This window comes from Schistocerca gregaria, chromosome 5, assembly GCF_023897955.1.
Source record: "Schistocerca gregaria isolate iqSchGreg1 chromosome 5, iqSchGreg1.2, whole genome shotgun sequence".
NCBI lineage: Eukaryota > Metazoa > Arthropoda > Insecta > Orthoptera > Acrididae > Schistocerca > Schistocerca gregaria.
In genome coordinates this window covers 82,140,760-82,156,916 of record NC_064924.1, presented here as the reverse complement: position 1 = coordinate 82,156,916, position 16,157 = coordinate 82,140,760, and the positions used below count along the sequence as shown (strand labels likewise).

At 43.4% G+C, this 16,157-nt stretch overlaps 1 protein-coding gene across 4 annotated transcripts in view; it reads left to right on the top strand.

Annotated features, from left to right (window-relative positions):
- Positions 1 to 16,157, top strand: part of LOC126272922 (UDP-glycosyltransferase UGT5-like) — a 146,496-nt gene that overhangs the window by 116,118 nt on the left and 14,221 nt on the right. For all 4 annotated transcript variants that reach the window (XM_049976211.1, XM_049976212.1, XM_049976213.1 and 1 more), the window contains exon 7: positions 4,876 to 5,095. In XM_049976211.1, coding sequence (XP_049832168.1) covers positions 4,876 to 5,095 — 220 coding nt within the window. The remainder of the gene's footprint in view (positions 1 to 4,875; positions 5,096 to 16,157) is intronic.

The window sequence follows — 16,157 nt, the reverse complement described above, 5'->3', positions numbered from 1 at the left end:
TACCTCGTTCGATGCAGCTCACGTTATTCGCCCACGAGACTCAGAGGGCCATAGACACGGGTTCCAAGTAGATGCCGTGTTTCTTGACTTCCACAAGGCGTTCGATACAGTTCCCCAAAGTCGTTTAATGAACAAAGTAAGAGCATATGGACTATCAGACCAATTGTGTAATTGGATTGAAGAGTTCCTAGAGAACAGAACGCAGCATTTTATTCTCAATGGACAGAAGCCTTCCGAAGTAAGAGTGATTTCAGGTGTGCCGCAGGGGACTGTCGTAGGACCGTTGCTATTCACAATATACATAAAAGACCTTGTGGATGACATTGGAAGTTCACTGAGGCTTTTTGCGGATGATGCTGTGGTATATCGAGAGGTTGTAACAATGGAAAATTGTACTGAAATGCAGGAGGATCTGCAGCGAATTGACGCATGGTGCAGGGAATGGCAATTCAATATCAATGTAGACAAGTGTAATGTGCTGCGAATACATACAAGGAAAGATCGCTTATCATTTATCTACAATATAGCAGGTCAGCAACTGGAAGCAGTTAATTCCATAAATTATCTGTGAGAACGCTTTAGGAGTGATTTAAAATGGAATGACCATATAAAATTAACCGTCGGTAAAGCAGATGCCAGACTGAGTTTCATTGGAAGAATCCTAAGGAAATGCAATCCGAAAACAAAGGAAGTAGGTTGCAGTACGCTTGTTCGCCCACTGCTTGAATACTGCTCAGCTGTGTGGGATCCGTACCAGATAGGGTTGGTAGAAGAGATAGAGAAGATCCAACGGAGAGCAGCGCGCTCCGTTACAGGATCATTTAGTAATCGCGCAAGTGTTACGGAGATGATAGATAAACTCCAGTGGGAGACTGTGCAGGAGAGACGCTCAGTAGCTCGGTATGGGCTTTTGTTGAAGTTTCGGGAACATACCTTCACCGAGGATTCAAGTAGTAATGCTGCTCCCTCCTACGTATATCTCGCGAAGAGACCATGAGGATAAAATCAGAGAGATTAGAGCCCACACAGAGACATACCGACAATCCTTCTTTCCACGAACAATACGAGACTGTAATAGAAGGGAGAACCGATAGTGATACTCAAGGTACCCTCCGCCACACACCGTCAGGTGGCTTGCGGAGTATGGATGTAGATGTAGATGCAGCCGAAAATCCTCCGATTGCTGCACGCTGGTCATTGGGTTACAGTGCGGACGAAGCAATTAGCACGTCGTCACTGCACTTGGGTCGGCATTGATTAACAAATTTAGAATTTGCTTGCCAACTGTCGCTCTTGCGCGGAGCATCAAATGTGCTCCCCGCCAGCGTTTCTTTGCGTGGCCGACTCCTACTGCGCCTTGGCAGCGCGTTCATATTGTTTTGTGGGTCCTTTCTGTAACACCCGCTGTTTGACAGTTACAGATGCGTACAACAACTTTCCTTTAGTTGTGCCTATGTTTCTACTACATCTGCCAGTACTATTCTGCTTTGACGTCTGTTTTTTGCATTGAGGCCCTTCCTGAAGTCATTGTCTCCGACAATGCCCCACAATTTGTGTCCTCAGAGTTTGAAGCGTTCTCTGCTGCTAATGGCAGCTTTCATCAGATAACACAACAGACTTCCACCGTAACGTCCAGGGAACTCTCGCTTGCCACCACTGAAGTCGCTATTGGCGGTGATTTAGGGTCAGTGGAATGCACGCTACATGGCGTCTGTCTCGGAGCTGTGGAAGTACCAATTTCTAACAGTTCGTTGTGACAATGTGGTGCCAACTGCTGCTCAAATAGCTACTGCAGATGCCGTACGAAGCGCCAGAGAAATACGCCGAACACGATGGTCAGTTATTTTGGTGGTGCCACGTGGGCCTTCTGAACCTGATGTTCTTGCGATCGTACATTCTCGTAGTGGCTAAGTTCGTGCCTAGTCTTTCTGCACTATCACGGAAGAAACATCCATCTAAATCTACATTTATACTCCGGGGGGGGGGGGGGGGGCTACTTTTCGTGCCACTGTCATTACCTCCCTTTCCTGTTCCAGTTGCGTATGGTTTGCGATAAAAACGACTGCCGGAAAGCCTCCGTGCGCGCTCGAATCTAATTTTACTTTAGTGATCTCCTCGGGAGGTATAAGTAGGGGGAAGCAATATATTCGATACCTCATCCAGAAACGCACCCTCTCGAAACCTGCACAGCAAGCTACAGCGCGATGCAGAGCGCCTCTCTTGCAGAGTCTGCCACTTGAGTTTGCTAAACATCTCCGTAACGCTATCACGCTTACCAAATAACCCTGTGACGAAACGCGCCGCTCTTCTTTGGATCTTCTCTATCTCCTCTGTCAACCCGACCTGGTACGGATCCTCCACTGATGAGCAATACTCAAGTATATGTCGAATGAGTGTTTTGTAAGCCACCTCCTTTGTTGATGGACTACATTTTCTGAGGACTCTCCCAATGAATCTCAACCTGGCACCCGCCTTACCAACAATTAATTTTATATGGTCATTCCTCTTCAAATAGTTTCGCACGCATACTCCCAGATATTTTACAGAAGTAACTGCTACCAGTGTTTGTTCTGCTATCATACAATAAAGGATCCAGCTTCTCGTAGCCGTGTTACACGATCTCTTTCAAACTCACGGACCTGCTGATAATGACGTCTTTGGTGCCTGTAAAGCATTCTTGCCTAACATCAACTCACCGCGTCGAATCTCAAAGGTAACCAACGCTCACGTTTATCACAGCGTGTGTTAAGCAAACCTTATTTGCATTCTCATAATGGCGCTACTAGAGTCACTCTTATTCCTTGGAGTTGCGATATTTTTTTTCCGCCAGAGTATTTTTATGCAATGTTTTACACTGGAAACTGGCCTTCAGCATTGTTGGAAACTGCACAGATGTCCATTTGATTTGTTACACAGCTTTTAATTCTGACACATGAGCGTGTTTGACGTCATAGGAATGACGTCAGAAGCCACCATAAAAAAAAGAAGCCATCTCAGGTGAAAGGTGGCAACTGTGAGCAGTTTTCGGGTGTGTGTAGTTGCTTAGCAGGCCAGTTACTAGCAGAGAGGCTCTGGTGATTCGATTCTATTACATACTATGACGGCAAAACACTGACTACACGATATTGAAGTGGAGATACGTGTGGTTCTGTATGATAATAGGCAAAAGAATTTTTTGTTTTGTTGTTCACACGCTTTAAATCACACACACACACACACACACACACACACACACACGCACACGCACACACACACACACACACAATTATTACACTCGTTACATGCCTTTTATCAGACCACGCGAAACATTCATGACTACATGTTCTTCCTGTTCACCCAGTACTCCTTCATTCGTTCACTAAATCCTTTCTTCCTTTCTTCAGTCCGCTTTGGCCTTTGAGCTTTAGGTGCTGTTTTCTCTGACACCATTCCCACTTGTACAACTCGTATCTATAGACGCCTTTGTCCATGACGTCCGCTGGATCTATCTGGGCTCTTTCCAGATCAATTTTGACTTGTGTAATTCAGGATGTAGTGGTCTTGAGTCCCTGGATGTACCTGAGGATTCTGTTGGTGAGTCTGGTCTGTGGCAGTCTTCTGACGTGTCCATAAAATTTTAGTCGCCTCTTTCTAACGTCCGCTGCGATGTTGGAGATCTTCTCTGTGGTATCCCTGGAGTGAAGCCTATATCCTTCGTCCGTGAGGTTTGGTCCAGTAACTTTCCTAATAATTTTTCTTTCCCGTGTGAGAATGTTCTCAAAGTCGGTCTTTGTGTGTAACATCAGTGTCTCACTGGCGTACAGCACCGCAAGTTTGATTACAGTATTTTAGTGACGAATTTTGGTGCAGGTGGAAAGACATTTCTTGTTGTAAATACACTGTGCTCTGTACAAGGCTCTCTTCATTTTCAATAACCTAGTGTTCTGGAAGATTTTCTCCTTTTCTGTCGGTTCGAGCTCCTTACCTAGGTGTGATCCTGTTGATCCTGCCATACTTTGTGTTCAAATTTATTACTAACAAACGGCCAGAAGGTATATATAAAGATAAATCTACGGAAGTTGTGATTTGGGAATATGCTGGGTCCCTGACTTCTATATTCAAAAGAACAAAGTTCAAGTTCAGGTACAAGTTCTTGTCTGTAATATGTTAGCGCTCGCATCTACACTGTCTTATCAGTCACTAGAGACTTAAATTTTTATAATCGTGCCAGACAGTGATGATGATATGGTTCAAAATGGTTCAAATGGCTCTGAGCACTATGGTACTTAACATCTGTGGTCATCAGTCCCCTAGAACTTAGAACTACTTAAACCTAACTAACCTAAGGACATCACACACATCCATGCCCGAGGCAGGATTCGAACCTGCGACCGTTGCGGTCACACGGTTCCAGACTGAAGCGCCTAGAACCGCACGGCCACAAAGGCCGGCAGTGATGATGATATCATCCGGAACGTATTTAGTCGCGGTTCGCATATAACACCGTCTTGATTGGTGCTCTGGGTTCGATTCCCGGCGGGGTCAGGGATTTTCACCTGCCTCTAGATGACTGGGTGACAGTGTTGCCTCATCATTTCATCATCATTCATGAAAGTGGCGAGAATGGACTGAGTAAAACTTGGGAATTTGTGCGGTCGCTGATGACCGCACAGTTGAGTGCCCACAAACCAATCATCATTATTATTATTATTGTTTGGTGCTGTCATTTCTTCACCAAATTGTGATTTGCGCTATTTCAGGTATTGACGGTTGAAGCTGACTAGATAAAACATCTGAATAAAACAGATCTGCCGTTCATCACGTGTTGTTCATAATGAAACAAATGAAGTGAAAGTGACGACAAGTAACCAGCGATGTCTTGCCCCTGTGTTCCAGATCACCCTAACACGCGTGTTTTCATCACTCACGCCGGTCAGATGAGCATGGTGGAGACGACGATGGCCGCCGTACCTGTGCTGGCCATTCCGTTCGGCGGTGACCAGGTGGCCAATGCAGCGAGGGCGGCCAAGAGGGGCACTGGCCTCCTTCTGGAGTACCAGCACCTCACGTACGACACGTTCAGCAGTGCTCTGGACGCGTTGCTCAACGATGCGAGGTACTCCTCTCAGTCTGTATGACCAAACAGGTGGACTCGTCACACATCCCAGTTGCAGGTTGCCTGTCTAGCGGCTTACAGGGGCAAAAAGATTGATTTACAGTATTTCATACACTCTAAGACAAAAAGGTGTAACATGAAGGAATTATACGAGTGGGATACAAGTCGGTAGATGTGATACACGTGTACAGACAAACAAATGATTACAATTTCAGAAAAATTGAATGCTTTGTTCAAGAGGAAGCGCTTTACACGTTGTTTCACCTCTGTAGCATGTGCGAGAAGCTACTCGGCTTCGTATTGATTGATGCAGTTGTTGGTTGTCCTCCTTTGGGATATCGTGCCAAATTCTGTCCAATTGGCCCCTTAGGTCGTCAGAATCTCGAGCTGGATGGAAGCGCTGCCCATGATGCTCCAAACGTCCCCAATTGGCGAGAGATGCGGCAATCTTGTTGCCCAAGGTAGTTTTGGGCAAGCACGAAGACAAGCCGTAGAGATCCTTACCATGTGCTGGCGGGCATTAGCTTACTGAAATGAAAGCCCAGAATGGCTTGCCTTTAAGGGCAACACATCAGAGCGCAGAATATAGTCGACGAATTTCTGTGCTGTAAGGTTGCTGTGTATGAAACCAAAGGAGTCGTGCTGTGAAATGAAATGGCAGCCCAGACCATCTCACGTGGTTGTCCGGCCTTATGGCGGGTGACAGTCATTTTGGCACTGCGTTGTTTTCTGAGGCTTCTCCAGGCACGTCTGCGCTGGTCATCGGGTCTCGGTTCGAAGCGGGACTCGTCACTGAAGACAGCTCTACTGCAGTCTATGAGGCTTCAGGCCGAATATGCCCGACACCACTGGAAGCGGGCTTGTTGGTATGCAGAGGTCAATGGCAGTTGGTGGTCGCAAGGGGCGCCGTGAGCTCAGCCCCCTCTCTGAGAGCCGCCTATTTCTTGTACTTGTGGTCACTGGAGAACCAGTTGCACGTCGTTTCGATGTTGATGATGCTGAATCTGGGGCTCTGAGTGCCCCTCTGACGATTGCTCGGTCCTCACTTTCTGTCATCTCTCTAGGTGGACCACTTCCCTCTTGACACTGTGTATGGCCGTGGTTCACCCATTCCTGCCAACATCGTCAAATATTGGCATCATTCCTATTCAAATGTCGAGCGATTCGCAGATTATTCCAACTGGCATCTTTGAGCCCAACTTCATTTTCTTCCTCTTATGATGAGTGCATATATTCTTCACGCACCTGTTTACGAGGCGTTACTGTCCCAGCTGAGTATGTGGAATGAAATTCGCAGACTTTATACCCTGGTAAATCCAAATCTGTTGGCCATAAAGGCTACTTGGTACTGCCCCATCGTCCTATCAATTTGTTCGTTAACGTAGTCCATTACGTCGCGATGGTAGAGAAGAGGTCCTCCATTATGCTGGAAATACCATTCTCACTCCCTTCGATCCGTGGCATGGCGTACTCCCGTTGTAAGTTCTGGTAATTTTCACCAGTCAATGTTACTAAAAAAAAAAAATCCTGATAAATCACTCCACATTCTAACTCCAGGTAGATGCACATGGTTTCCAGTGTCACTTGAGGATTCTCAGGTGACCAGTAGATACAATAGTGACGATTAACGGAACCATTTAACTTAAAAGTGGCCTTATCATTCCAAACAGCCGTGTATGGGAATTGTTTGACCTATGCACTTCTTACTCGATGCGACTCAAAGACAATTTTCCGGTCATGATCATCCTTATTCAGAGCATGGAGTTATCAAGGACATGTTCACAATGCGGTAGACGCTCGTTTTTAGAACTGCTTTCTCAAGAGCCGCTTGCTGCCAGACTTTCTAGGACAGTCCTCAAACCTTTCGATAAATTCTGTTTCACTTGTGGGACTGGCGGATGATCTTGGTCTTTCGGAATGGCTCTTCTGCCCATTCTGGACGGTTCCTTCTACCTCAAACTAATCTCGCAGGCGAGTGATCGTGGGTCGCGTTGATGCACCTCATGGAAGCTTCATTCTGAACTCCTTTTGCTCTTTAGGCCGATATTACACTATCAAATTTCGTTGTCCAATATCTTTATCAAACATCTTTGTCAAAGAAATTTGATGGTGTAATAGGGAACTCTGTCAAATGCTGTCAAGTATTTGATCAAATCTAGGGCCTCGCTGTAGATTTTAGCAAAGCAGTCGCTTGTCTTATGTTCACTGCAATGTGACATGTTACCACGTGGAGCGCTAGCATCGCTGCAACATTCTCTCATTTGTAGTGTTTTTATAAACATTGCCGCTAAATATAATTCGTGTGTACTGACAACTACAAAATTAATAGAGATGTATGAAGCTGATGAGGCGCCTTACAACGTGGGGCACCCTGAACACAAAAATAGATTAAGAAGATTGGAGACCTAACTTAACCTAACCTAACTCGCTCCAGTAGCAAGGAATCGGAGAGTTACAGTGAGTCTGTCTTCTGCAGAGAAAGCAGTTCTTAAGTGAGTATTGTGCTTTGTGATATGAGGATACACTTCACGGAGCACGTACAGCAATGTATGCTCATCCATTCTTAAGTAATTGATGTATGACTTGACGTCCTCCACTACAGGCTCACGTAACAAGTTTTGTTGAATGCGTTTATCGTGTCGTCGTAAAATCCACGGCTTCACCAAGGTACGTTTCCCCCGCTTCTCTTCTGCATGTACACACAGTGCAATAGTGGTACATGCAACTGCAGTGGTTTAAAAACAAGTTGTTGTTGTCAGCCATCTTGAACTTAGACGAAAAATATGATGACAATGTAATACCCCCTTTTTAGCGCCACGTCAAATATATTTGTCAAATATATTTGACGAATATTTGATCACATCTTCGATCAAATCTTTGACAAGTTTGATAGTGTAATTCCGGCCTTACTTACGTTCTCTGTCTTCCAGTATCAGTTCGGAATGAACTTCCTTTGTTCAAGGTTCAGCTCACATTCAGTCATTTTCAAGCTGTCATACCTAAAAAAAGAAAAAAAAGTGTATTCTAGTTTGTGAAATGTAAAAGAGTGCATGAATCTTTTGTGACACACTGTATGTTTTGAGACAGCCGTGTTTCTTGACTTTCGCAAGGAGTTCGATATAGTTCCCCACAGTCGTTTAATGAACAAAGTAAGAGCATATGGACTATCAGACCAATTGTGTGATTGGATTTAAGAGTTCTTAGGTAACAGAACGCAGCATGTCATTCTCAATCGAGAGAAGTCTTCCGAAGTAAGAGTGATTTCAGGCGTGCCGCAGGGGAGTGTCATAGGACCGTTGCTATTCACAATATACATAAATGACCTTGAGGATAACATCGGAAGTTCACTGAGACTTTTTGCAGATGATGCTGTGGTGTATCGAGAGCTTTCAACAATGGAAAATTGTACTGAAATGCAGGAGGATCTGCAGCGAATTGACGAATGTTGCAGGGAATGGCAATTCAACCTCAATGTAGACAAGTGTAATGTGCTGCGAATACATAGAAAGATAGTTCCTTTATCATTTAGCTACAAAACAGCAGGTCAGCAACTGGAAGCAGTTAATTCCATAAATTATCTGGGAGTACGCATTAGGAGTGATTTAAAATGGAATGATCATATAAAGTTGATTGTCGGTAAAGCAGATGCCAGACTGAGATTCATTGGAAGAATCCTAAGGAAATGCAACCCGAAAACAAAGGAAGTAGGTTACAGTACCCTTGTTCGACCACTGCTTGAATACTGCTCACCAGTGTGGGATCCATAGCAGATAGGGTTGATAGAAGAGCTAGACAACATCCAACGAAGAGCTGCTTGTTTCGTCACGGAATTATTCAGCAGCGCGAGAGCGTAACAGGGATGCACATCTCTCTCCAGAGGCAGACAGTACAAGAGACTTGCAATGAATCTCATTCTGGCATCTGCTTTACCGACGATCAACTTTATATGATCATTCCATTTTAAATCACTCCTAATGCGTACTCCCAGATAATTTATGGAATTAACTGCTTCCAGTTGCTGACCTGCTATTTTGTAGCTAAATGATAAGGGAACTATCTTTCTATGTATTCGCAGCACATTACACTTGTCTACATTGAGATTGAATTGCCATTCCCTGCACCATTCGTCAGTTCGCTGCAGTTCCTCCTGCATTTCAGTACAATTTTCCATTGTTACAACCTCTCGATACACCACAGCATCATCTGCAAAAAGCCTCAGTGACCTTCCGATGTTATCCTCAAGGTCATTTATGTATATTGTGAATAGCAACGGTCCTATGACACTCCCCTGCGGCACGACTGAAATCACTCTTACTTCGGAAGACTTCTCTCGATTGAGAATGACATGCTGCGTTCTGTTACCTAAGAACTCTTCAATCCAGTCACACAATTGGTCTGATAGTCCATATGCTCTTACTTTGTTCATTAAACGACTGTGGGGAACTATATCGAACGCCTTGCGGAACCCGTGTCTATGGCCCTCTGAGTCTCGTGGACAAATAGCGCGAGCTGGGTTTCACACGACCGTCTTTTTCGAAACCCATGCTGATTCCTACAGAGTAGATTTCTAGTCTCCAGAAAAGTCATTATACTCGAACATCCGCACAATACAATTTGAAACGAGACTCATCCGACCAGGGCAACATGTTCCCAGTCATCAACAGTCCAGTATCGGTGTTGAAGGACCGAGGCGGAGTGTTAAGTTTTGTGTCGTGCAGTCATCAACGGTACAGGAACGGGCCTTCAGCTCCGAAAGCCCATATCGGTGATGTTTCGTTGAATAATTGGCACACTGAGCCAGCACTGAAATCCGCAGCAATGTGCGGAACAGTTGCACTTCTGTCACGTTGAACGATTCTCTTTAGTCGTCATTGGTCCCGTTCTTGCAGGATCTTTTCCTGCCGCAGAGATGTGATGTTTTGCCGGATTCCGGATATTCACGATACACTCGTGAAATGGCCGTGCGGGAAAATCCTCACTTCATCGCTACCTCGGAGATGCTGTGTCCCATCGTTTAAACTCACTTAAATCATTCAAACTCACTTAAATCTTGATAACCTGCCATTGTAACAGCAGTAATCGATCTAACTGCACCAGACACTTGTTGGCTTATATAGGCGTTGCCGACTACAGCGCCCTATTCTGCCTTTTTCATATCTCTGGATATGAATACGCATGCCTATGCCAGTTACCTTGGCACTTCAGTGTATTTCCTTAAGAGTCTAGCACTGAATCTCGGTCTAGAATCTGTAATTCCCGCTATTTCCTTTAATGTAGTCATTCCACCTTGAGGCCGCTCCGGATGGTTACTCCTAGGTAGTTACTGTTGACAATGTCTTCTCGCAAGTAATGAGTATTTTCGGGTTTTTTGTGTATAATACTTACATTTGTCCAACTTCAGGGGATCCCCCGTTGTTGTGGTCTACAGTCCTGAGACTGGTTTGATGCAGCTCTCCATGCTACTCTATCCTGTGCAAGCTTCTTCATCTGCCAGTACCTACTGCAACCTACATCCTTCTGAATCTGCTGGGTGTATTCATCTCTTGGTCTCCCTCAACGATTTTTACCCTCCACACTGCCCTCCAATGCTAAATTGGTGATCCCTTGATGCCTCAGAACATGTCCTACCAATCGATCCTTTCTTCTAGTCAAGTTGTGCCACAAACTTCTCTTCTCCCCAATTCTATTCAATACCTCCTGATTAGTTATGTGATCTACCCATCTAATCTTCAGCATTCTTCTATAGCACCACATTTCGAAAGCTTCTATTCTCTTCTTGTCCAAACTATTTATCGTCCAAGATTCACTTCCATGCATGGCTACACTCCATGCAAATACTTCCAGAAACGACTTCCTGACACTTAAATCTATACTCGATGTTAACAAATTTCTCTTCTTCAGAAACGATTTCCTTGCCATTGCCAGTCTACATTTTATATCCTCTCTACTTCGACCATCATCAGTTATTTTGCTCCCCAAATAGCAAAACTCCTTTACTACTTGAAGTGTCTCATTTCCTAATCTAATTCCCTCAGCATCACTGGACTTAATTCGACTACATTCCATTATCCTCGTTTTGCTTTTGTTGATGTTCATATTATATCCTCCTTTCAAGACACCGTCCATTCCGTTTAACTGCTCTTCCAAGTCCTTTGCTGTCTGACAGAATTACAATGTCATCGGCGAACCTCAAAGTTTTTATTTCTTCTCCGTGGTTTTCAATACCTACTCCGAATTTTTCTTTTGTTTCCTTTACAGCTTGCTCAATATACAGATTGAATAACATCGGGGAGAGGCTACAACACTGTCTCACTCCCTTCCGAGCCACTGCTTCCCTTTCATGCCCCTTGACTCTTATAACTGCCATCTGGTTTCTGTACAAATTGTAAATAACCTTTCGCTCCCTGTATTTTACCTCTGCCACCTTTAGAATTTGAAAGAGAGTATTCCAGTCAACATTGTCAAAAGCTTTCTCTAAGTCTACAAATGCTAGAAACGTAGGTTTGCCTTTCCTTAGTCTAGCTTCCAAGATAAGTCGTAGGGTCAGTATTGCCTCACGTGTTCCAATATTTCTACAGAATCCAAACTGATCTACCCCGAGGTCGGCTTCAGCTACTTTTTCCATTCGTCTGTAAAGAATTCGCGTTAGTATTTTGCAGCCGTGACATTTTAAACTGATAGTTCGGTAATTTTCACATCTGTCAACACCTGCTTTCTTTGGGATTAGAATTATTATATTCTTCTTCAAGTCTGAGGGAATTTCGCCTGCCACATACACCTTGCTCACCAAATGGTAGAGTTTTGTCAGGACTGGTTCTCCCAAGGCTGTCAGTAGTTCTAATGTAAAGTTATCTACTCCCGGGGCCTTGTTTCGACTCTGGTCTCTCAGTGCTCAGTCAAACTCTTCACGTAGTATCGTATCTCCCATTTCATCTTCATCTACATCCTCTTCCATTTCCATAATATTGTCCTTAAGAACATCGCCCTTGTATAGACCCTCTATATACTCTTCCCACCTTTCTGCTTTCCCATCTTTTCTTAGAACTGGGTTTCCATCTGAGCTCTTGATATTCATACTAGTGTTCTCTTTTCTCCAAAGGTCTCTAAAATTTTCCTGTAGTCAGTATCTATCTTACCCCTCGTGAGATAAGCCTCTACATCCTTACATTTGTCCTCTAGCCATCCCTGCTTAGCCATTTTGCACTTCCTGTCGATCTCATTTTGAGACATTTCTATTCCTTTTTGTCTGCTTCATTTACTGCATTTTTATATTTTCTCCTTTCATGAATTAAATTCAATATTTCTTCTGTTACCCAAGAATTTCTACTAGCCTTCGTCTTTTTACCTACTTGATCCTCTGCTGCCTTCAATACTACATCCCTCAAAGCTTCCCATTCTTTTTCTACTGTATTTCTTTCCCCTGTTTCTGTCAATTGTTCCCTTATGCTCTCCCTGAAACTCTGTACAACCTCTGGTTTACTCAGTTTATCCAGGTCCCATCTCCTTAAATTCCCACTTTTTTGCAGTTTTTTCATTTTTGATCTACAGTTCATAACCAATAGATTGTGGTCAGAGTCCACATCTGCCCCTGGAAATGTCTTACATTTTAAAATCTGGTTCCTAAAACTCTGTCTTACCATTATATAATCTGTCTGAAACCTGTCAGTATCTCCCGGCTTCTTCCATGTATACAACCTTCTTTTATGATTCTTGAACCATGTGTTAGCTATGATTAAGATGTGGTCTGTGCAAAATTCTATCAGGCGGCTTCCTCTTTCATTTCTTACCCCCAATCCATATTCACCTACTACATTTCCTCCTCTCCCTTTTCCTACTACCGAATTCCAGTCACCCATCACTATTAAATTTTCGTCACCCTTCACTATCTGAATAATTTCTTTTATTTCATCATACATTTCTTCAATTTCTTCGTCATCTGCAGAGCTAGTTGGCATATATACTTGTACTACTGTAGTAGGTGTGGGCTTCATATCTATCTTGGCCACAATAATGAGTTCACTATGCTGTTTGTAGTAGCTTACCCGCATTCCTATTTTCCTATTCATTATTAAACCTACTCCTGCATTACCCCTATTTGATTTTGTGTTTATAACCCTGTAGTCACCTGACCAGAAGTCTTGTTCCTCCTGCCACCGAACCTCACTAATTCCCACTATATCTAACTTTAACCTATCCATTTCCCTTTTTAAATTTTCTAGCCTACCTGCCCGATTAAGGGATCTGAGATTCCACGCTCCAATCCGTAGAACGCCAGTTTTCTTTCTCCTGATAACGACGTCCTCTTGAGTAGTCCCCGCCCGGATATCCGAATGGGGGACTATTTTACCTCCGGAATATTTTATCCAAGAGGACGCCATCATCATTAACCATACAGTAGAGCTGCATGCCCTCGAGAAAAATTACGGCTGTAGTTTCCCCTTGCTTTCAACCATTCGCAGTAACAGCACAGCATGGCAGTTTTGGTTAGTGTTACAAGGCCAGATCAGTCAATCATCCAGACTGTTGCCCCTGCAACTACTGAAAAGGCTGCTGCCCCTCTTCAGGAACCACACGTTTGTCTGGCCTCTCAACAGATACCCCTCCGTTGCGGTTGCACCTACGGTACTGCTATCTGTATCGCTGAGGCACTCAAGCCTCCCCACCAACGGCAAGGTCCATGGTTAATTGGGGGGGGGGGGGGGGGACTGGACCCCTATCTGTTCTAAATCGACTCCTGTTTCTCTTTCTATCACATCGGACATATTCTGTCCCTCCTAGAGGCCTTCAATGCACTCTTTCCACCTATCCGCTCTCCCTTCTACATTTAACAGTGTAATTCCCGTTCCACTATTAACGTTACCACCCTTGCTTTTAATTTCACCGTAGGTTGTTTTGACTTTACCGTATGCTGAGTCAGTCCTTCTGACAATCACTTCTTTTCCGACTTCTTCACGTTTTTCATGCAGCAGTTTCGTCTTAGCTTCCCTGCACTTCCTATTTATTTCATTCCTTAGCCACTTGTATTTCTGTATTCCTGAATTTTCTTCGACATTTCCGGTTTCGTTACGCCGCGCGGTTAGGGATTCCATGTCACGGATTACGCGGCCCCACCCGCCGGAGGATCGAGTCCTCCCTCGGTCATGGATGTGTGTGTTGTTCTTAGCATAAGTTAGTTTAAGTAGTGTGTAAGTCTAGGGACCGATGACCTCAGCAGTATGGTCCCTTAGGAATTCACACACATATGAACATTTTCTTCGCAGTTACCCAGTTTGTACCTATGTTTTTCTTTCCAACTTCTGTGCTTATCCCTTTTAGAGACATCCATTTCTCTTCAACTGCATTGCCTACTGAGGTGTTCCTTATTTCTATATCTCTAGCCTTAGAGAATTTCAAGCGTATCTCGTCATTCCTTGCGTAATCTACTTCTTTGCGTATTGATTCTTCCTGACTAGCCTTAAACTTCAACCTTCTCTCCGTCACTGATATGAATCTGTATCTGCTCAAGTTACTTATAATCCAGTATATGATTTCGGAATCTCTGTCTGACCAGGATGTAATCTAACTGAAATCTGCCCGTATCACCCGCCATTATCCAAGTATACATCCTCCTCTTGTGTTTTGCTTATCGGCTCGAAAGGCTGCTAACTGTTAGCCAGAAGCTATGGGATAAATTAAGACACGTTACATTTCGTTAAAGTACGTTGTACAGACCTCAAGTTCAAAGACTCCTTACATCATTTATTTCTCAGTGAGACACGTAACACGAGTCGTCGTCAAGCTACTAGGTCGCTGAGGTCGCTGGCTGTCTTAAACAGAAGGCGATATGAACCATTCGCGACGTCGGAATAGGGATGGCAGTTATTGCTAAAACAATCGGTTTTCGGTTACACCGGTTATTTTCATCTCCAGTTTAACCTAACTGTCAGAACCGCTCCAAATTACCGGTTCATGAAGTAACCAAATTTCGATTTTTTTTGTTGCTATTATTTACAAAAATAAACGATAGTGTCGGGCAGAGATTGAAAAATTCTATGACTCCCTCAGACTTCCGCCTCGTGTTTTTGAAGATACCTAGATTGAAACTATCAGATATAATAGGTAAATAAAAGAAAACATTCCGTCCACCGTTCACTTCGTTTCTCGAGAAACGACGAGGAACTACAAGAATTTCGCCAGTATTCACGAACAGATTCTAACTTTTTAAGCCTCTGTTACAAAATCTTGTTATAACTGAGGATCATACCACTATTTGGGCATCAATAGTAGTCAGTGCTAATGAGTAAAAACTAAGGGTGGAGAACTCTGTTTTTCATCTTACAATATCCGTTTCTCAAGGCTGCAAGCAGGTAAAGGCATATTATGCAGTCACCGCCAGCATAGTAACTAATTTCTGTTTTTATTATAAACTGTGAATGAGTTGTTAAGTTCTTAATTTATTTCTCAAGCCATAACTTCCATTTTTTACTACAACACAGAAAAGGCAGACAAGTAGGCTAATAAGCTTGGGTGTCAAATTTCTCGCGTTCATTATTTTTAACTATCATATTTTGAATTAAAGGCCGTCTTTTAATCAAATACACATCTCTACTTTGTAACGGGAATTTCAGTGGACAAAATCAAAAATATTCTTTTAAGAAATTCAAGCCAAAAGTTTACATAGAGGGCAAACTATAATACTTACCAGAAACAATTATATGGTAATACTTAAAAATTCCATAATGACTTAACCCAATGTCGTATATTTATTGCCCAGCTTGTTCATAAATTCTTGTTCTATAATATCTCGATTCATAAGTCGAATCCTCCTATAAGAAACAATTACAATCAAAGTCGATACCAGTCATTCAGAAGCCACAGAACTCCCTACCAAATTGTTTTTTAAATAAAGGTTTGTCTGAAACAAAAAAAATGTGAGCACCACAGCTACGCCAGATTGATACATCGGTTTTATACCCGTTTATCAGTAAAAGAGAAATATACCTGTTAAAAACGAGACCAAACAAATATCGAACACTACTGGTTATTCAAATCTAAAGTAGTGGTATCGCTTTTAACTGGTCGG